A 20,926-nucleotide genomic window follows, 5' to 3' on the forward strand; every position below is an offset into this window, starting at 1 on the left:
CAGACTGTCATTATTTTGCAGGAGGGATTCAAGAGCATGCCACAAAATTTAGGTTTGCGTATTGACAGTGGATCAAAGTACTCTGTTATCCCCGCACAACAAATTCGCTTTTTAAAAGACTCAGACATCTTTGCAGTTAGGAAAGTGACAAGGAAATGCATTGAAAAGCGTGGAATGAATGGATGTTTAACAGAAAGGTGCATAAACACGATGCAAGCAAATTAGGGCAAGTACTCAATGTCGTATAATCTGCCTGCAAACAAATGGGAATAACTGCTCAGTAAAGACTGGATACAATCTAAGCTCCATGTAAGCTTTGTGAAAGCAAAGCAGGAGGAAAGCTCAATAAATAGGTCATCTGGGAGGAGCCCTTTGAAATGCCCCTATAAATGAAATCATTTTTGGTTTTCTCAAAATTCCCGCAGAGGTTTCACTTGAACAGGGTCCTCCAAGTTCACTTTGAATTTTGCTACTGGAATAATACAGTGGCAAGTCTACCTTTGATGATGGAGAACATGAATTTAAACTAATGCCTGTAGGACAGCTTTTATCAGTCCATTGTGGCTGGGATACAAAAATCAGCAAGGCAAAGTTGCTGAGTTATATGACTGAGTTATGTATTCAGTGGTCTGTGTTTGCCTGAGCTTGAGTCTGGACTAAGGAATCTGAGCTCCTGTGCTCTGATTCGATACATGATGTCCAATCACAGAACATTTCAGGATTTGGGCCTCTGCCATTGGCCCTTGAACTCTGAGTCATGATTCGCAGCTTGGAAGTTTAGACAGCCAATCACGTTGGGGGTGGGAGTGGCCCAGGCTCTCAGGAATGTATATAAGCAGTTGCTTTGCCCCTGTTTCCCAGTTATGGAGTTCAATAAAGTCTCTTGCTGTTATCACTGTGTTATTCCTTGTGGGAACCCACCTACACTTCAATTACCCTCTTGCTCACAGAATTTAGTACACCCATCTGTATTCCCCACCACTGAAGATCCAACATCCTTATTCTGCTTCTGTGGCAAAAACTGGCCCAGAGCTTGAAAGAGGAGAAGCTGATGTGGTGCCAGGTTTACACCAGATCCTCTAAATTTCCCTTCGGCCCACAAGCACAGTCAGATAAATCAGTTTGATAGCAACATCAGCTTGTAGATTCTCGGCCATATCACCACCTCCTCCTGTTTTTTTGTGTGCCACTTTCCCACAAAACTGTGGCCAAAGTGGTTTACAACATAACAAGTGAACAATTTAAGCATAACAATTCAAATATGTATGTATATGTATATGTATATGTATATGTATATGTATATGTATATGTATATGTATATGTATATGTATATGTATATAATAAAAAGGTAAAGGACCCCTGACAGTTAATTCCAGTCGCAGACAACTCTGGGGTTTCAGCACTCATCTCGCTTTACTGGCTGAGGGAGCTGACATTTGTCTGCAGACAGTTTTTTCAGGATCATGTGGCCAGAATGACTAAGCCATTTCTGGCGAAACCAGAGCAGCGCATGGAAACGCCATTTACCTTCCCACCGGAGTGGTACCTATTTATCTACTTGCACTTTGATGTGCTTTCAAACTGCTAGGTTGGCAGGAGCTAGGACCGAGCAACGGGAGCTCACCCCGCTGTGGGGATTCGAACTGCCGACCTTCTGACCAGCAGGCCCTAGGCTCAGTGGTTTAGACCACAGTGCCACCCGCGTCCCCATGTATATAATAAACAATTATAAATAATAATATCAATAAATACATACCCAGAAAATCAACCCATACAAGTTTTGCGTTAAACACTACAAATAAATAAAGCAATCTAAAACTTAGCAGCTTAAAACTAAACTGGAGAGAGAATAATACCTGACACAGAAATAAAGAAGTAGAAATAACAACACCAGATAATGCATCTATTTCCACACTGTTGGGAACCAAAACTCAGCCGTCCAAACAGTGTGGACACTCTCCACTCTGGCTTTCATCCAGAAGGGCCTTATGGCCGCTATTATCATGGTCTCTCATTCCACACAGAAGATAGTAGCTTTCCTCCTACATTCTCCCTCAAATCAGCAGACATTCATCCAGCCTAGAGGTCATAAACCAAGTTTTTTTGGGGGAGGAGGACCCTTGGCTTTGTGGTGACTTTATAGCCCTTTCTCCAAATTAAAGATAAGGGTAACAGTGGAGAAACACACAAGGAACACCCCCCCACACACACACTTACCAACAGACACCTCAAAGCTTATTGGTTTATCTCCAACCTTCCTATCGATCATCGTAGCTTCAAAAAATGCCCCAAAGAGAAGGAATTCCTCAAACTGCTCCTCATGGATCTGGTAGCAGGTCGAAAGAAAGAAAGAAAGAAAGAAAGAAAGAAAGAAAGAAAGAAAGAAAGAAAGAAAAAGAGAAAAAAGAACAAATTCGATTTATTGCACATATAGCTCTCTGCGAGGGCAAGCATTGGCTCAAATAAAGAGGAACTTAGAAGAGCTGTATCCATTTTAGTCTTGCGCCATGTGAAATTTCTGAGCAGGTTTAATCTGATGGTGTCTTGAATCGACAGCCCACTCCGATGGCTGAATTTGTGTTAACCATAAGAAAACGCTTATCAATGGTAACTTCTGGCTGATTCAGACTGTGGCTGTCAGCTTTTGCTGTGCACTACCTTGCACAACATGGGACGCGGGTGGCGCTGTGGGTTAAACCACAGAGCCTAGGACTTGCCGATCAGAAGGTCGGCGGTTCGAATCCCCGTGATGGGGTCAACTCCCGTTGCTCAGTCCCGGCTCCTGCCCACCTAGCAGTTCGAAAGCATGTCCAGTGCAAGTAGATAAATGGCGTTTCTGTGCGCTGCTCTGGTTCACCAGAAGCGGCTTAGTCATGCTGGCCACATGACCCGGAAGCTGTACGCCAGCTCCCTCGGCCAATAAAGCAAGATGAGCACCACAACCCCAGAGTCGGTCACAACTGGACCTAATGGTCAGGGGTCCCTTTACTTACCTTGCAAAACATGTCCTCAGCCAGAGGCCTGTGGCCTTTTAAGAAATAATGCACTCTGGGAATTTGTGTTTCATGTGAATGCTGTGAACTGTGAAAGATCCTCTGACTCTTTACAGGGTCAGCCAACTTTTTCAGCAGGGGGCCAGTCCACTGTCCCTCAGACCTTGTGGGGGGCTGGACTATATTTTGGAAAGAGAATATATGATGCAAGAGCACCATGAGCCCCAGTGGCTGCTTACCTGTGTCTTGCGAGCGGCAGGGGCTGGTGGCAGTGGCCAGACAATGAGCGGCGCATGAAAGGACTCCAGAGATGAGCTGCTTAAAATGGCAGCCACTCAAGCGCTGCTGCTGCTGGCACCAACAAAGCCCAGCCCCCTTCCTCCTCTAGGCAGGGCGAGGAGAAGCCAGGAGGAGGGAGGGAGGAGGCACCGTCACCGTGTGAGGGAGAGGGAAAGAACGCCTGTGCGCTGGTGATCCACGTGGCGATTCCTGGACCATCCACGAGCTGGATCCAGAAGGCAATTGGGCCTAATCTCGCCCATGGCCCTTAGTTTGCCTACCCATGCTTTATAGAGCCACACAGGCCAAGGACATGTGCAGTGCGGGAGAAGCTGTGGTTTCTAAACCAGACAGGCCATAAGCAAGGTGGGGAACCCATAGTTCTACAGATGTTGTGGACTACCATAATCCCAAGCCCTTGGCCATGCTGGCTGGGGTCCAATGGGAGTTAGAGTCCCTTAACATAGGGAGGACCACAGCCTATGGGCCTACCTTGTAAATGAGATCCACTTTTCAAACTGAGCACCTTTTAAGAAAATTTACCTCAGGCAGCACATCAAAAGGCTCCACCTCCACATCTGTTGAGTTTGTTTTATCTGACGGGGAAGGTTTTCCATCTTCAGCTCCTTTGTCTTTGTCTTTTCCCGATCCTTTTGAGCCTTTGGAGTCTTTGTCCTTGGAAGGTAGCTTTATTTCCTTGATCATCTTTGAAAACTTTGATTCGTGAGCTCCCCCGGAGAGGATCTCTACTGCCAGCTCGATCAAGAGCCGTCCCCTGAAAGAGACACCTTCGCCGTAACCTTCATTGAGCTCTTGGTGGTCGTCCATCAGGGTGTGGTTCCTGGGGGAACCGTAAAGATTGATCCAAGCAGGCCCAAAGGTAGGCAAGAACCCTGAAGAAGACATATATGCAACAAACGTCAAAGGAATGATAGGGGAGGGGAGAGAACATGGTCAGGCAGGCATCTGTATACTTAGCTTAATTCTGGGTAGGTATAGCAGCTTGCTGCTCAAAGAGGCAAATTCCTGCACCTACTCACTACTAAAATTACACATGGAGATTTAACTCTTCTTCAATAGTTGGTGTCAAATGCGCCTCAATAGTGTCAAAAAGAATAATAAAACATTTATGCAAGGTTTTTTGTTTTCTTTTTTACAACTCCATATTCCAGAGATTCCTCAAACAAAATTTGATTTGGTTTTCTTCTTATTATTATTTATTAGAGTTTATCAAGAGAAATGAAAAACTTCTTTTTTATTTGGTTCAAACTAAAACATTAAGCCAGAGGCAGAGAGAGAGAGAGAGAGAGGAAGTGTTATGATAAAGAAAAATAAAATAAAAATAAAAGAAATAAATAGAGAAAGTTAAGAAGCTGTGCGTAAACATTATTCACTTCATCCACACCAGTATAACACCCAATAAAGCCACTTTCTATAAACGATTTATCTTCAACCCTCAAATCCAAATGTCATTATTTCACAAAATGTGATTTGAATTGCCACTTGCTGTTACAAGCCTTCCATCCTAACTTTGGATGTGTTTATTCTCCAAACCACCTCCTGAAACAATGAAACGATATAAAGAAGGGTTGGCCTTCAGAAGCTGGCTCTTTCTGAAAGGCTTTACTGCCCTTCCAAAGATGCTCAGACTTGGGTTCTGCTCATCCTAATGGGCAAGAGAGAGAGAGGACCAGAAATGCCTCTATGGCACATACATTTCAAACAGTCCAGAGTTGCCTTTTTAAAACCAATCCATGCATAGCTCTTCACCTTTATCTCCATCCTGTTCATTTGAGATCTTCTTCAGGTCTATGAAGTGGGTGGCTAAGGCCACGTCATTCATGCTCCCTTCGTCCCACACCTGGATTTTGACCCTTCGGCAGAGAGGGGGGAACATCTCCTTAAAGACGACCTGCTCGTGCCAAATGGGATCAGCACAGTTCTTCTGCACCGTAGTTCGACCCTAAAATGAAAAGTTGTAGGTTAGCTGAGGGATCGACAGGGCTAATGCACACAAAATCACCTTCAGACGTTACCGGTGGAGGGGGGGGGGGGAGCACTATTCTTCTGAGAGATCTGCATTGGCTCCCAGTACATTTCCGAGCACAATTCAAAGTGTTGACCTTTAAAGCCCTAAATGGCCTCGGTCCTGTATACCTGAAGGAGCGTCTCCAACCCCATCGTTCAGCCCAGACACTGAGGTCCAGCACAGAGGGCCTTCTGGCGGTTCCCTCATTGCGAGAAGTGAAATTACAGGGAACCAGACAGAGGGCCTTCTCGGTAGTGGCGCCCGCCCTGTGGAACACCCTCCCTTCAGATGTGAAGGAAATAAGCAGCTATCTTATCTTTAAAAGACATCTGAAGGCAGCCCTCTTTAGGGTTTCTAATATTTAATGCTGTATTGTTTTTAACACTCGATTGGAAGCCGCCCAGAGTTGCTAGGGAAACTCAGCCAGATGGGCGGGGTATAAGTAATAAATTATTATTATTATTATTATTATTATTATTATTATTATTATTATTATTCTGTTCCTGTGCATGTTAGTGCTAAGGATTGCAGAATTGGAGCGATTCTCACATGCTAGTAGTGTCTGCTTGCATGGATATTATCACACAATCACCTTACCCCCAAATGCGCCCCCTCGACCACTTCAGTGGAACAGGCACTGCTACAAGTGACACATGACACCCATTTCACATTTGTGAGAGCTGTCTTGTGATGTGGCAGTGCCTGTACAGTACTCTGCAATGGCCTGCCTGTTGACATTAAAGGTGCCCCTGACCATTAGGTCCAGTTGTGGATGACTCTGGGGTTGCAGTGCTCATCTCGCTCTATAGGCCGAGGGAGCCGGCATTTGTCAGCAGACAGCTTCCGGGTCATGTGGCCAGCATGACTAAGCCACTTCTGGTGCAACCAGAGCAGCGCACGGAAACGCTGCTTACCTTCCCGCCGGAGCGGTACCTATTTATCTACTTGCACTTTGACTTGCTTTCGAACTGCTAGGTTTGCAGAAGCTGGGACCGAACAAGGGGAGCTCACCCTGTCGCGGGGATTCGAACCGCCAACCTTCTGATTGGCAAGCCCTAGGCTCTGTGGTTTAGACCACAGCGCCACCCGCGTCCCTCTGTTGACATTAGGCAAGCACATTTGTTGCTACTCTATTCAGCACCCACAAAAAGCATGGGCTGCCTGCTTGAGCAATGGAGAGGGGACAATCAAGCATTTGTCTTGACAGAATGCACGTTTCTTGTGCAAGCTGTGAAGAACGGGAGGGCAGCCAGCGGTTGGAGGAGTTTTTGCCATGGGTGAAGAGCCTGTTGCAAAAGAGAAGGTGGGTGAAGAACCAGCTGGGTGGAAATGGTACAGAAGCAGAGGCTGGCCAAGCATTTTTCAAAGAAACCTTCAGAGCAGTTTGACAGTGGAACAGATTGTCTAGGGGAATGATGAGCTCTCCTTCGCTGGAGGTGTTTTAAGCAGAGGATGGGCAGCCATCTGTCAGGGTTGCTGTAGTTGCAAGATTCCTGGACGAGATGACCTTCAAGATCCCTTCCAACTCTGACATTCCATGTTCCCATTATTAAATTACTTGATGGGTGCATAACTCCTGGCCTGGGGCGCCTCCAGATTGTCAGTATTCTGCATGATGGATTCAAGGTCATACTGAATCCTAAGGTTTGCCTATGTAAGCGGATCAAAGTGCTCTGACACCCTAGCACAACAAATCCACCTTTGGACTTCAGCGCACACTGCTAGCAAAATACATTTTGGTGCCATAAAACTGATTGCCCGCTAAGTGTACTGATGTCATACCAATGTCATATACTGTACCATGCAGACACAATAAAAAAAGGGATTAAATATTGCAAGGAATCCCAATCCGATCTAGATTATGTTCCAGCCCTCTTTGTTACAAACTCTGATTGGTTGGTGTTGGTGTTGACCTTTAAAGTCCTAAACGGCTTTAAGGAGCATCTTCATGCCATCGTTCAGCTTGGACACTGAGTTCTGAGGGACTTCTGGTGGTTCCCTCACTGTGAGAAGTGAAGTTACAGGGAACCAGGCAGGGAAGTTACAGGGAACACTCCCCTCCCCCCACCCATCAGATGTCAAACAGATAAACAACTACATAACTTTTAGAATACATCTGAAAGCAATCCTGTATCGGGAGGTTCTTGATGTTTGATGTTTTCTGTGTTTTTATTACGTTGGAAGCTGCCCAGAGTGGCTAGGGCAACCTGTCAGATGGACAGGTTATAAGTATATTATTATTATTATTATTATGTTTTATACCACTTTAATTGTTACAGCATCTGCCAAAGAATCCCGACAGCTATTGCCTGGTGACAAGGCAGCTAATCAACCAACCAACACGAAAAGGTTGCATGTGTGATCACGTTGACCCACCTACCATTAGACCTGCAAATGTGACCACCACAAATGGATCCACAAGGTCCTTGCTGTCGCCCATGAAGGCTTTTGTTACATTGGCCATGATGCTTGAGTTCATTTTGGGAAGCCCTTCAGCTTTGTAGATTCTCACGTAAAATCTGGCCCAAGGCCTTTCTGATGGAAATCCTTTGGGTATCAAGAGGTTCCTGCAGAAAATGAAAAAAGACCAGTTCTCTGAAGAAAGCTAAGTGATTTAAAAAAAAAAATGTTTGCTCAGACTTAGGAACAAACTAGACAAGATACTGTTCATGCAATAAGTAATTATGTAGATTTATTAATTTAAAAAAGCAAGTATAGAAGGGGCTGATCCAGATCAGGACTCTGGGAGTGGAGAAGAAAGGCTTTGCCATTCCCATCCCCATTGCAGTCCTGATCCTAATGGGGGGGCATGCCTGCAATTTACCTTTTAAAGGTCATTTGTGCAATTGCTAATTTCATTTCAATTTCATTCATACACTTCCATTCTGCAAAAGCACCCAAGGTGGTTTACATTTAAAAACTACAGTTGCCAGGGTCCCCCAGGGAGAAAGAATGACCGTAGCCAGTTCATGTTTGGCATATAAATAACTCCCCTGCGGCAGGGAGGGTTTGCCTCTTTTGCCCAGGACTAAGTAAGATACCAGTCGAGAAAAGCCATTCCACAGGCTTTTGCATTGCAACTGCCATCTATATATGTCAGAGTCAGAACGCCGGCAAGATCGTAATTAAGTTGTGGCCGTACTTCTCTATCTGCTCTTCTGCATCACTTGCTTTCTGAGTGGCTTGCAGCGTGTCTCCTTTCCCTGCGACGCTGATGTCGCACTTCAGATATCCTTTGGTTCCTGTCCTTATGTCCGCAGGGTCTGTGAGGACAGCCCACTTGTCACAAAACTGATGACCTGGAAAGGAAACATACAAGCATGAATGGTCCACAGGAGAGCTTCTGAAATCATTGTCTCTTGGGGGAAGGAGTAGGGGGAGACATGTGCATTAGCAGCCAGCAAATCACCAACAATAACTATTCTTTCCACTCCGTGAACAAAATTGGAAACACTCTGGAAAGTAAATGTATTTCATTTATTCAAAATGTTCTTAATCTGCCTGTCAAGGTTCTGTTTTGCTTTTGCAAACAAAACCCTCCCATTGTGACTTCTTTGCAGCACATCAAATGAGCAAATGAAGAATAAGCCCTTATCAAGACCCATCAGGTACTGGAAAGGCCAATCTGTTTTGCATGCAGAGGGTTCAAACGCCATCTTCTTCAGTTAGAAGCTGTAGTGCCCTCCATAGTGGAGTGTCAGGGATTGGCTGGACGAGGAAGAGCCGCCTGCCCAAGAGCCCCCCCCCCAGGAAGGGCACAGAAGACAATGACCTGGATCAGTGGTCCCCAAACTAAGGCCCACAGGCCAGATAAGGCCCAAGGGACTCATTTGTCCAGCCTGCGGCGACCCCCCACTGCCCGCTGGTTCTGCCCGCTCTTATCGGCGCTGCGCAGCTGCCCACTTCCAACTAAGTTTGTTCTGGGTATTATCTTTTTATTCATTTCAACTGCGTCAGACCAACATGGCTACCTACCTGAATCTTACATACAGTGGACGCTCAGGTTGCGAACGTGATCCGCGCGGGATGCATGTTCGCAACCTGCAGCGTTCGCAACCTGCAGCGGCGCGTCTGCACATGCGCGGGTTGTGATTCAGTGCTTCTGTGCATGCGCGGCCGCCGAAACCTGGAAGTAACCTGTTCCGGTACTTCCAGGTTTCGGCGGGTCCTTAACCGAAAAAACACAACCTGAAGCATCTGTAACCCAAGGTATGACTGTAGTCTGTTTGCCATGAGCAACCTGTAGTCTAATTTTTGTTTCCCGCCCGCCCCATGGCAAAACATACACTCAGAGATTCTGTGAATCAGCCTTGAGATACAACTGTAAACAAGATCACTAATTAACAAAAGAAGGGCCAAGTTGAAACTGCATATCTTACCTGGCTCATTGTAAACGGTCCCCAGATCTACTTTAAAGGAGCCGATCAATATGCTCCCTATCAGCTTGTTATGCATAACCTGTTGGAGGAAGATGCATGAAGGATTATATGCTAGGTACATGAAGCATTTACAGAACAGAGATCAAATACTATTCATGTCGATAATGGAAGGAGCCTAGCATTTTTAATACTAGGCAGTGAAAACCTTGTATGTTGTAACTAATTCCCGGCTCTGATCCTTTGTCATACTCTAGCACAGAGTTTCTCAAACTTGGGTCTCCAGCTGTTTTTGGACTACAATTCCCATCATCCCTGACCACTGGTCCTGCTAGCTAGGGATGATGGGAGTTGTAGTCCAACAACAGCTGGAGAGCCAGGTTTGGGAAACCCTGCTCTAACATGACCAAGAAAAGGTGCAATTCAGCCCACCTCACCCTGTCCCTCTTCCCACAATGAACGTAAGAATGGCAGAATGGGTCAGTGCATCTGGCTGTTAACCAGGGACAGCTGTGGGCAGAATTCCTGCGTCGCAGGGGGTGGGCTAGATGACCCTCAGGGTCCCTTCCAACTCTACATTTCTGTGATCGGAAGAACCTGCTAATCAAGCTAATGGCCCATCTAGACCAGAGTCCTTTTCTTATAGTGGGAAACCCACAAGAAGGACCTGAAAAGAAGAGTACTCTCCCTTCTTGCGACTTCCAGCAACTGGTATTCCGAAGCATTGCTAACCCTGACCAAAGCACATAGATTTTTTTTTTAAATAAAACAATCACAAATTTGATTTGAAGATGAATAAAGATTTCTGCCAAGCATTCTGCAATTTGTTCCCACGGAGTGCCTATTTGTCTCATTCTTTCCATTTTATTCCATTGACACATTTGATTTGCAAAGCAATACAGCACGGTAACTAAAATGAATATTTGATTATCACCACAGTGAACGTTATTATCCAGGCAGCAAGTTAATGTGTCCTCTCAGCAATCAAGAATGATCCGCAACCAAGACAAATCTCCGAGTCTCAACAAAGGAGACATGGTTTTTTACATTAGCTGAGAATCTGACATACTTCCTTATGGTCTGAGTTCTGCGGAGTTTTACAGCCTGGCCTTAAGTGCTGCGTTAAGGGTGCCATGCAAAATGCAAGAACCAAGAAGCAGAAAACAGACTTGGTAATTTAATAGATGATTGCAATTACTGTTTACCTCCAAGACTCAAAGGCAATGTTAAAAATGCATGAGCAAAACTATCCGTATAAAAATGGTCAAAACGGTTTTCTGTTTGTCCAGCTACAAGTCTCGCCTCTCTTTTATATAATTGAGAAATCTGATCTCATCACTTCTTTGGTCATTGTTCTCCACGCTTCCTGGTTCAGAAAAACAAATCGTTTCTGGCCAACTAAAGATGCATATACTCACCGAGATCTTGATAATTTTGTCAAAGAGATGTACTTGGGGTCCAATGAAGTCAAACACAAAATACTGTGGGAAGAAAAAACCACAGAATTTCAAGTTAATATATATTACATCTCTCTCTCACAGAATTCTCAGCCACTCTCAAACTACGGTCCTCAGGATTCTTTATGGAAGACCATAAAGCAGGGGGCAGAGTTGGCTTTGACTTTATTTATTCATTTACGGACACAAAACCAAGCCAGTTCTTGGCACATTAGGGTGGCCAAGGTGGTGCCCTCTACATGTTTTTGAACTTCAGCTTCCATCAGCCCCATCCAACATGGCCGGTGCTCAGGGATGATGGCAACTGGGAGTTCAACCGCATCCAGAAGACACTGCAATGACTACCCCCAGAGTACTGTGTGGTAGAGAAAAGTGCATACTTCATTGTAAAACGGCGAATTGGTTCCTTCTTTGACGGTTGTCTGCTTCTTTTCATCGCCAATTTCAATAATCACCACGGGATCTATGTTCTCACCAACGAGTTGGCGGGCTTCAATGATGGTTATGGCAATCTGTGAGAGTGAAATGAAGGATATGCTTGTAGCTTCCTACTGAGGGAGGCTTCAATCATTTGTTATAGGAATGGACAACTTCCCTGTCCCAATTTACCTGATAATTCTGTGATTTCACCTCGCCTTCATGGACCTTTGACTCCACCTTCGCTCTGTTTCCATTTCAGAACACAAGGATATGCGTCAGCCTTTAAGATGTTGTGCCTTTTCCATCTTTTAACAACTAGAATGTGATTCAGCTTAGCACCTATACCATTATGAGTTTAGTTAAAGGCAGGGATAGAGAAGGATTTCATCTGGAAATCGCCTCTATACAAGATTGGACCCAAAAGCTGACAGAATATGCCGAATTAGATGGTCTATCAGGAAAAATAAAGAATAAATCAAAACAGGAATTTGTTTCGAAATGGGAAAGAATATTTGAAAAATAAATATAGTAGTTTAAATTCTGTTGCAGCATTCGAGGAACTTGAGTAATAGTTGCAAGGTAGATATAAGAAATTAGATATATTAAGAAAAAGTTTAATTATGATAAAAGTGTGTTTTGGCAATAAGTAATATGAAATGGAAATATGGAATAGATGGGAGGTTGGGTCTTTAATGTTAAGACCAATATATGTTTTATTGTTTGTTAAGAAAAATATGTGTCTATGGTTATTCCTGCGTGTAATTTGGTATTTGTGTTTTTTCTTTTTTCTTGCTATATCAATAAAAAAAATTTAAAAATTTAAAAAAAGAGAGAGAGAAGGATTTCATCTGGTTTGCATTTTTAAGCTAAACATTTGTAAGTGACCCTCAGAACCAACTACTGTGTGAAGACATGGCGGGCCTCAGCTCAACTACTAGCTCACAAGCAAGCTTGACAGACAACCCAGAATCTTGGACAGAAACAAAGGATTGTCAGCTGGCCTGGTCTATCCTTGCTGGTCCAGCTGATCTCCCTACAGTAGCTGTAAAACTCTATGGTTGGTGGTGTGCTGAATCCTGGCTGACAGGGATTATTATCATATGTGGAATATCACCTATATGATAGGGATGGAGAGAGATTTGGTTGAGTTTGCATTTAAAGACAAATCTATCTAGTTTTCTAAAAACATGTTGCAAAACAAAACACAGCCATTCTTTGAAATCTGAATTTTGCAATGCAATTCTCCTGCCAAGTCATGTGTTCAAAAATGCAAATACCTGGATAAAATGTGCATAGAAACATGTGATTTTAGGGAGAATTGCTTTGCAACAATGTGCACAATAAAAAAAATGAGGAACAGAAAAAGAAATGGACAGATTCAACCACCCCTCTTTGGGATTTTAGGGTTAGCTCAACGAAAAAATGTATATTAGGCATGTACAGGGGCCTGTTTGCTTGCTACCCAGATGGTTTTATTTCTTCACTTTATATCACTGTCAGAGAAACATTGCTCCATTTACTCTGCAGCTTTAGCTATAAAATAGATTTTGAAGGCTGGTCCAATTTCCACTGGAGTCAGCAGCTGCCCTTATTCTGACAACAGCGAAGTCTACATCCAAGACCATTGATCTCTTTGTTTCTATGAAAGGCTGTGACAATTAACTGTCCATTCTCCACGCCATGTTTGTTGACAGGGCCTATTCCTGGTTCTTCTCCCATCATTCTCTCCTACCCCAGACTTCCATCTAGTGACAGTTCTGTCTCGTGGCGACAACATTTTGCTGACAAGGACATCCCATTAGACTGTGAATAAGCACAATGACCAAGAGATAAGCTATTTGAGCACACTGGTGTTCTGTCATTGACCGTGTCAACAGCAGCAGTGCCTTCCTCAAGGGCAGAGGGACTGGGCGGCCATTTTGTGACCCTGCAGCACAATACCTCTTTTGGGGAGGCCCTGAGGCACCAAAGCTACTGGTGGAGGCTGAGTCGTCATACATATTTTCACCCTCTTCCCCATCTTGACCTGTAAAGAACTCCTGATGTAGGCTATCGGTGTCATCAGGCTCACCTGAGAAAGAAAGAAAGAAAGAAAGAAAGAAAGAAAGAAAGAAAGAAAGAAAGAAAGAAAGAAAGAGTGATTCACCTGTAAATATAGACTCTGGGGCAGTACCCAACAAAACAGTTCTGCTAGCCCAAGGAGTTTTAGCTGTGCTGCTATGGACTTTCCCACTGCATACCCCATAAATCTGTAAATGGGTTGGGGAAAACCCAGGAACAGATTTAGAGGGTGTGTGGGATGTGCGTAGAAAGAAGAGGGTGAGCAGCTAAACCTTCTTGCGCTAGTACAACTGTTTCATTGGACACAGACTTTGAGATGATAATAATAATAATAATAATAATAATAATAATAATAATAATAATAATAATAATATATTATTTATACCCCGCCCATCTGGCTGAGTTTCCCCAGACACCCTGGGCGGCTCCCAATCGAGTGTTAAAAACAATACAGCATTAAATATTAAAAACTTCCCTAAACAGGGCTGCCTTCAGATGTCTTTTAAAGATAAGATAGCTGCTTATTTCCTTGACAACTGATGGGAGGGCGTTCCACTACCGAGAAGGCCCTCTGTCTGGTTCCCTGTAACTTGGCTTCTCACAATGAGGGAACCACCAGAAGGCCCTTGGCGCTGGACCTCAGTGTCCAGGCTGAACAATGGGGGTGGAGACGCTCCTTCAGGTATACAGGACCAAGGCCATTTCAATTTAGTTGCTTGCCAGTAGGGATACACAGCCCCTGCTTGTTGCTGTTCAGATCCCACATTCCTCAGCCAGTCCTTGTGAACCATTGCATATCTGTCAACTGCCCTGGAAAAACCCGGACATCCTGTCCCCCCGCCCCAGAAGAACATGGTGGCCATTTTGAATGGTCTTGCTCTTGTGCGATTTCAGGTCAAGATCTTGCCCCCAAAAAACATTTTTTGAGGGGGTCCACAATCTTGTGTGGCACACCAAAACACACATTTTTGGGTGCAGTGCCCAAAAAAGTGCCTTTCTAGGTCTGCGATCTCACACAGGTCATGTGTCTGTCTTGCATGTGATTTCAAACCCAGAAGATGGTGTCCTGGATTTGGGCCTTGCTGTGTTGGAAGGTATGCCATCAATAACAGTCCTATGACCTGAAGCTCTGAACATCCAACAGGTGCTAGATGTTTTATGAACTTCAGATCCATACAGACAGTAGCGGCCAATGTGGTGAAACAGGTGGCATCCTGAAACAGGTGTCACTGCTGCTTACCTGGATGGGGAGAATGGTGGCAAGGTTGGCACTCCACAGGGACACCAGCAGAGCAAATTAAGACTTTGTCCTGGTGTATTTGTGTAGTCTTGACCTCACAACATTATCCCCCAGGTTGCAGATGTGGAGAAAGGGAGGCTGAGAGGGCACGGCTTGGCTAGTAAGTTCACAATCGGGGTGAAACCAGAGACTTCTTGATGTGCAGCTCAGTCCCTCAGCAACTACCCTGCATCAGCTCTCGTGGCATTTCAGCATGGAGAACGACATCGTCCCCTTGTGCCCTGCAAGGATTCTCCAGACACTTTCAGCTGGAAGTACCCTAAGTAGGCAGGGTTCACTAAAGCAAACATCATATATTATCACTCACTTTATCACTTGTCCCTGACGCTCAGCTGAAATAACTTGTCCTCCATTCTAACCAGCTGTATTATTGACCTAGTAGGTCTTACCCACTGCTCCTTTGTTTGTTATCGTTAATCCCTTCTCTCCTTTCTTCTTCTTCTTCAGCTTTATTCCAGAAAACAACCCTTTCCTGCAAAAAAATAAAATAAAATAACATTTTAAAAAAGAGCAGTCACAGAAACAGGTGGGGCCTGCAACAAAATGTTGCAGTGTGGAGTGGTCCCAGCCAGCCAGCCTCTTTCAAGATACTCCATTGTTTTTCAGATCACAGCTCATGACCTTTGCAGTAAGGAACTCCCCATTGTCTGCGACAGAACCACCAACCGAGGTCTCAGAATGTTTGCTTTCCCTCAATCACCTCTGGTCCAGTTAACATCTTGAGTGTTTACATTCCCACTATGTGCTCTGACATGAGTAACTAGACCAGGCTATCAGGAAGGTCTCAGACTGTGAACACCTATTCCTGGTGGGAGATATCAATGCCAAAGGTGGAGATGACCATCACACATGGAACAGCTACATGGGCCACTTTGGTATTGGCAGTAGGAATGAGAATGAACAAAGGATGCTCAGACTGTCCTCATATCACAACATCACGAACATGATGTTCTCTACCAAGACAAAACAATGAGTGTCTTGGAGGCATCCAAGGTCAGGTCACCGGCACCAGCTGGACTTCAGAGTCACCAGGCAATCACCACTGAACTGTGTTGGTGTCACATGGAGCTACCATAGTGCCAACTTCAACATGGACCACTGAGCAAGACCCATCTCCAGCCAAAGAGGACCATATCACAAAGCAGGAAGAGCAGCCTCTCTTAGAGTCCACCCACCCACCCCAGAGTCTTGTTGGACTTCTGCAAAGCTTGAGATGCACCCAGGCTGCTGATATCTCCTTGCATAGATAGTGCTGTTTTGGCTACATAACAATCCACACTTTGAAAATGAGTTTGCTGCTAGTAGATATGATGTTGCTACCAACAAATTTGGCTTCCTCTGTGTGCAGTAACGAACTTGTTTCTTTTTTATATAATATATTTTATTGGTTTTCAAATATAAAAACAAATTTGTACATTCCATACATCTTAATTACATCTTACTTCTCTTTTTTGACTTCCCTCATTTTTATCTGAAATTCCTTCACTTTATTAGTTTTTACACATTTCTACCGTTTTAACCGTTTCCTGTCACAGAGCTTCCTTAAAACTTACAAACATAATTTGATTATCACTTAGTTTTTGCATATATTGGGTAAACTTTTCCCAATCTTCTGGTAACGAACTTGTTTCAGTGGTATTGCACTTGAGCAGGGCAGTCTGTATGTCATAACAGCGCATAAGGACAGGAAAAGTCCCAAATTCCATACTGGGCACAGGATTTGGCTTGCAAAGACACACAGCTGAATTTCTTTGGCCACATCCATGTCACACATTTTATGCATATTGAATGCACTTGTCTTCCCTGAAAGAATCTTGAGAGGGTGCTGGGAACTATAGCACCATGAAGGGTAAACTATGGTTCTCAGGATTCTTTGTCCCCCCCAAAAAAAGTTCTTCAGATGTATAGTGTGGAAGTGACTTTCCTGCTTTGTTTAAATAAAAAAATAGTTTTTCTTGGTACAGAATTCTGAATTAGCCTGTTGGCATCAATTGGGGACATGCTGGTAAAACAGGAGATTGGGTTTCTTTTTACTTTTTATTAAAGATTTCTTGGTTTACAAAAGTATGTGCAATGTCTATTTTTTCAAGTTACATTTTCTACAGATCAGTTTCATTTGTTGAGACATTAGTGTTACATTAGGAAGAAAAGGGGGAAGAAGTGGAGGGGGGCATGGTGAGTGGGGTTGGGGTTGGGTGGTAATGCTTCTATTCTACTTAGTGTAGCAATTCTCAACCTGTGGATCCCTAGATGTTGTTGGACCACAACTCCCATCATCCCTAAGCTCTGGCCTTGCTAGCTGGAGTGATGGGAGTTGTAGTTCTTCAGCAACATCTGGGGACCCACAGGTTGAGAAAGGCTGACTTAGTGTATGTGTGGGGTTTTGTGTCAGTGTCGCTTGTGCGGGTTCTCTTTACTATTCGCTTGTGCTCCTTTGGTGGTGAGAGAGGTTGGGGTTGACCTAGGGTGTGGTTGTTTGTTTGTGATTGGCTGTGAACTTTGTTTTCATGTGTGAGTGGGGTTGGTGGGTGTTTTGGATCAGGTTAGCCATATTGATTCATATGCTGTTGGTGGATTCTTGTTGTTGTCTTGTTGGGCTGTGTATGCAATAAAGTGGAACCATACTGGGGTGAAGGTATCTTCTATTTGTTCCCATGTCAGTTTCAGTTTATTGGTTAGTTTTTCTAATAAGGCTTTTCCCCATACTATTTGACACCATTGGTCCACGCAGCAGATCAGGTTTCTTACCTGAGTAATAACAAGCTAGTAATATTTGCAGTTCATTTTTTTAAATAATATTTATTGATAGTTTTTTATCTTAATTACAGTACCAAAGAAACAATATAATATAACACATCTCTTAACATAGTTTTCTTAACTTCTTGGACTTCCTCACATCTCCCGCTCCTGCATTCCTGACAATAAATTTCTATCCAGCAAATTTATCCCCTTTTTTCTATTCTTATTATCTAATTTTCCAATGTTGTTTCTCTAATTTAGGTAACTTTAATTCAAATCTCAAAAATTAAAATATAACCTAAAATTTCCCAAACTTTGCTTTTTCTTAAATTTAGCTTCTCTTCATATTTCACTTCATCTAGCTTAATGGTGCCAAGTTGTTTATACTCTGGCATCCTCTTAACATTCATACAGTTTGCAATATTTTTGTAGATAAGTCTTGAATTTCTTCCAGTCTTCCTCCACCGTCTCTTCTCCCAGGTCTCGGATTCTGCCAGTCATCTCGGCCAGTTCCATATAGTCTATCAGTTGCATCTGCCATTCTTAATATTTGCAGTTCATACCTGACCGTTTGCAACTAAACTAAATGTATTCAGGTTACAGAGACCTCAAAAGGCAGGAGTTTTTGTTACCTGATCAGTTATATCTTATTTCCAGAACTGCCAAAGTACATGAATTAATTACAGGGGGGAAAGCTCAGGCGAGGGCATCTGAATCTGAAAGAGTGAGACGAGTTACCAACTTGTTTCTGCTGCAGGGGACTTTGGTAACACATCCAGCAAATTTGTCAACAAATTTTTTTTCCAGAGGGGCAGAAGGGGTCCTTCCAGGCTGTTGCTATTTTCAGGTGGGATTCAATCACATACTGGCGAAATTCAGTTTGCACAAATTAAAGGTGAATTACTCTTGCACAGCAAAACCTACTTCTGTCCCAGAATTGGAGTACTTTTTGGGGAGTGGGGCATGGGGACCCCAGTTTTGCTCAGTTTTCTGCATAGCATCCATCTGAGGAGACTTCTGGCTAAAAAACAGAAGCCTCCTCAATATGGTGCTCCTCAGGACTCACCGTTGTTCCTAGGGGTGGAGAGGAACGGTGGTCAATGGGAGGTGAAGAAGAAGCCACAGAGATGTGAGTAGCCATGACACCTCACTGCACTGGCTCACATTAACAGCTACAACAGTAATGTGGATGGCGCTGTGGTCTAAACCACTGAGCCTCTTGGGCTTGCCGATCAGAAGGTCAGCTGTTCAAATCCCCGCGATGGGGTGAGCTCCCATTGCTCTGTCCCAGCTCCTGCCAACCTAACAGTTTGAAAGCACACCAGTGCAAGTAGATAAATAAGTACCGCTATGGCGGAAAGGTAAACAGTATTTCCGTGTGCTCTGGTTTCCGTCATCGTGTTCTCTTGTGCTGGAAGTGGTTTAGTCATGCTGGCCACATGATCTAAAAAGCTGTCTGTGGACAAACGGCAGCTCCCTCAGCCTGAAAACGAGATGAGCGCCACAACCCCATAGTCGCCTTTGGCTGGACTTAACCGTCCAGGGGTCCTTTGCCTGCAACAGCTGCAGCTGCCTCAGCACCCTGCCAGCTTCCTCAGTGAGGAAGGGCAAAGAAGGGCAAAAGAGCATCGCATCCCACACTCTCAGAGCTTATTCACACTTCCACTTGTGTTGTGCCTAGAAAACATGGCTCTCTAAGTGGTTTTCCCCCTTGCCCTGCTCCTTCCCAGGTCAAGCAAGCTTCCTTGGGAGGTGTTGGGCTCTCCATCACTGGAAGATGCTTGGAGGAGATCGTAGCCACATATTCCTGCATTAGACTAGATGACATCCAAGATCTCTTCCAACTATATACTTCTATGAGCCTCTTTTTTCATACAATTTTAATAAAATTTTCTGTTTTACAATTTTGAATACTCATTTAAACATCTTTAAAATATCGGTCAGAGCGAAACAATATAAACTTAAAGCTTTTGCAGATGACCTAGTTTTGACTCTGCAGGAGCCAGAATCTAGTACAAAAAGAGTATTACAACTGATTCAAGACTTTGGTCGGGTGGCGGGATTTAAACTAAATAAACAGAAAACTAAGGTGTTGGGGAAAAACTTGACAGATACAGAGTCAGAACGGTTTCAGAGAGAAACAGAACTAACTGTGGTTAAAAAAGTAAAGTACCTAGGGGTAAATATAACAGCAAAAAATCTGAGTCTATTTAAGGATAACTATGAAAAATGTTGGTCTGAAATTAAGAGAGACTTGGACAGTTGGACAAAACTGAAGCTTTCTTTGTTAGGCCGAATTGCTGCTATTAAGATGAATGTATTGCCAAAGATGTTGTTTTTGTTTCAAACATTGCAAATTGTGGACAGGACGGAGTGTTTCCGGAAGTGGCAGAGAGATATTTCTAAATTTGTCTGGCAGGGCAAAAAGCCCAGAATTAAGTTTAAGATATTAACTGATGCGAAAGAAAGAGGGGGCTTTGCCCTGCCAGACTTAAAGCTGTACTATGAAGCCGCAGCTTTCTGCTGGCTAAAAGACTGGCTACTTCTTGAAGACACTGATGTGTTGGATTTGGAAGGTTTTAACAACGCTTTTGGTTGGCATGCATACTTATGGTATGACAAAGTTAAAATCAATAAGGCCTTTAAGAACCATATTGTCAGGAAAGCAGTATTCAATGTCTGGACAAAATACAAAGACTTGTTGGAAAATAAAACTCCGAGGTGGCTCTCCCCTCTGGAAGCTAAGGCCCGAAAAAGACCCAATATGGAGGCCAAATGGCCAAAATATTGGGAAATATTAGAAAAAGACGGTGACAATTGGAAATTGCAGAGTTTGGAGAAAATGAAGGGTAAAGTGCGAGACTGGTTACATTACGCCCAGATTAAATAAGTTTTTAAAAATGACAAAAAACTAGGGTTCCAGGTGGAGAAATCGAAGTTGGAGACAGAATTGTTAGAACCAAAGACTAAGGTACTATCAAGAATGTATAACTTGCTGTTAAAATGGAACACACAAGACGAAATGGTTAAATCTGCTATGATAAAGTGGGCACAGGATATTGGGCATAACATTATGTTTGAGGACTGGGAAAGGTTGTGGACCACTGGGCTGAACTTCACTGCATGTAATGCTTTGAAGGAAAATGTAATGAAAATGATATACAGATGGTACATGACCCCAGTTAAACTTGCCAAAATATACCATTCGTCTGATAATAAATGCTGGAAATGTAAAGGAAATGAAGGAACATTCTTTCACCTCTGGTGGACTT

The 20,926-nt window shown here is 43.7% G+C and overlaps 1 protein-coding gene across 2 annotated transcripts in view; it reads right to left on the bottom strand.

Annotated features, from left to right (window-relative positions):
• Positions 1-20,926, bottom strand: part of FER1L6 (fer-1 like family member 6) — a 122,028-nt gene that overhangs the window by 83,361 nt on the left and 17,741 nt on the right. For both annotated transcript variants that reach the window (XM_083748950.1, XM_083748949.1), the window contains exons 2-12: positions 15,305-15,387; positions 13,496-13,625; positions 11,744-11,798; positions 11,515-11,646; positions 11,096-11,158; positions 9,681-9,759; positions 8,444-8,600; positions 7,682-7,868; positions 5,043-5,235; positions 3,816-4,165; positions 2,218-2,326 (exon numbers count right to left, since the gene is read on the bottom strand). In XM_083748950.1, coding sequence (XP_083605076.1) covers positions 2,218-2,326; positions 3,816-4,165; positions 5,043-5,235; positions 7,682-7,868; positions 8,444-8,600; positions 9,681-9,759; positions 11,096-11,158; positions 11,515-11,646; positions 11,744-11,798; positions 13,496-13,625; positions 15,305-15,387 — 1,538 coding nt within the window. The remainder of the gene's footprint in view (positions 1-2,217; positions 2,327-3,815; positions 4,166-5,042; positions 5,236-7,681; positions 7,869-8,443; positions 8,601-9,680; positions 9,760-11,095; positions 11,159-11,514; positions 11,647-11,743; positions 11,799-13,495; positions 13,626-15,304; positions 15,388-20,926) is intronic.

The sequence above is a fragment of the Podarcis gaigeae genome (genome assembly GCF_964106915.1).
Source record: "Podarcis gaigeae genome assembly, chromosome: 7".
NCBI classification, from domain to species: domain Eukaryota; kingdom Metazoa; phylum Chordata; class Lepidosauria; order Squamata; family Lacertidae; genus Podarcis; species Podarcis gaigeae.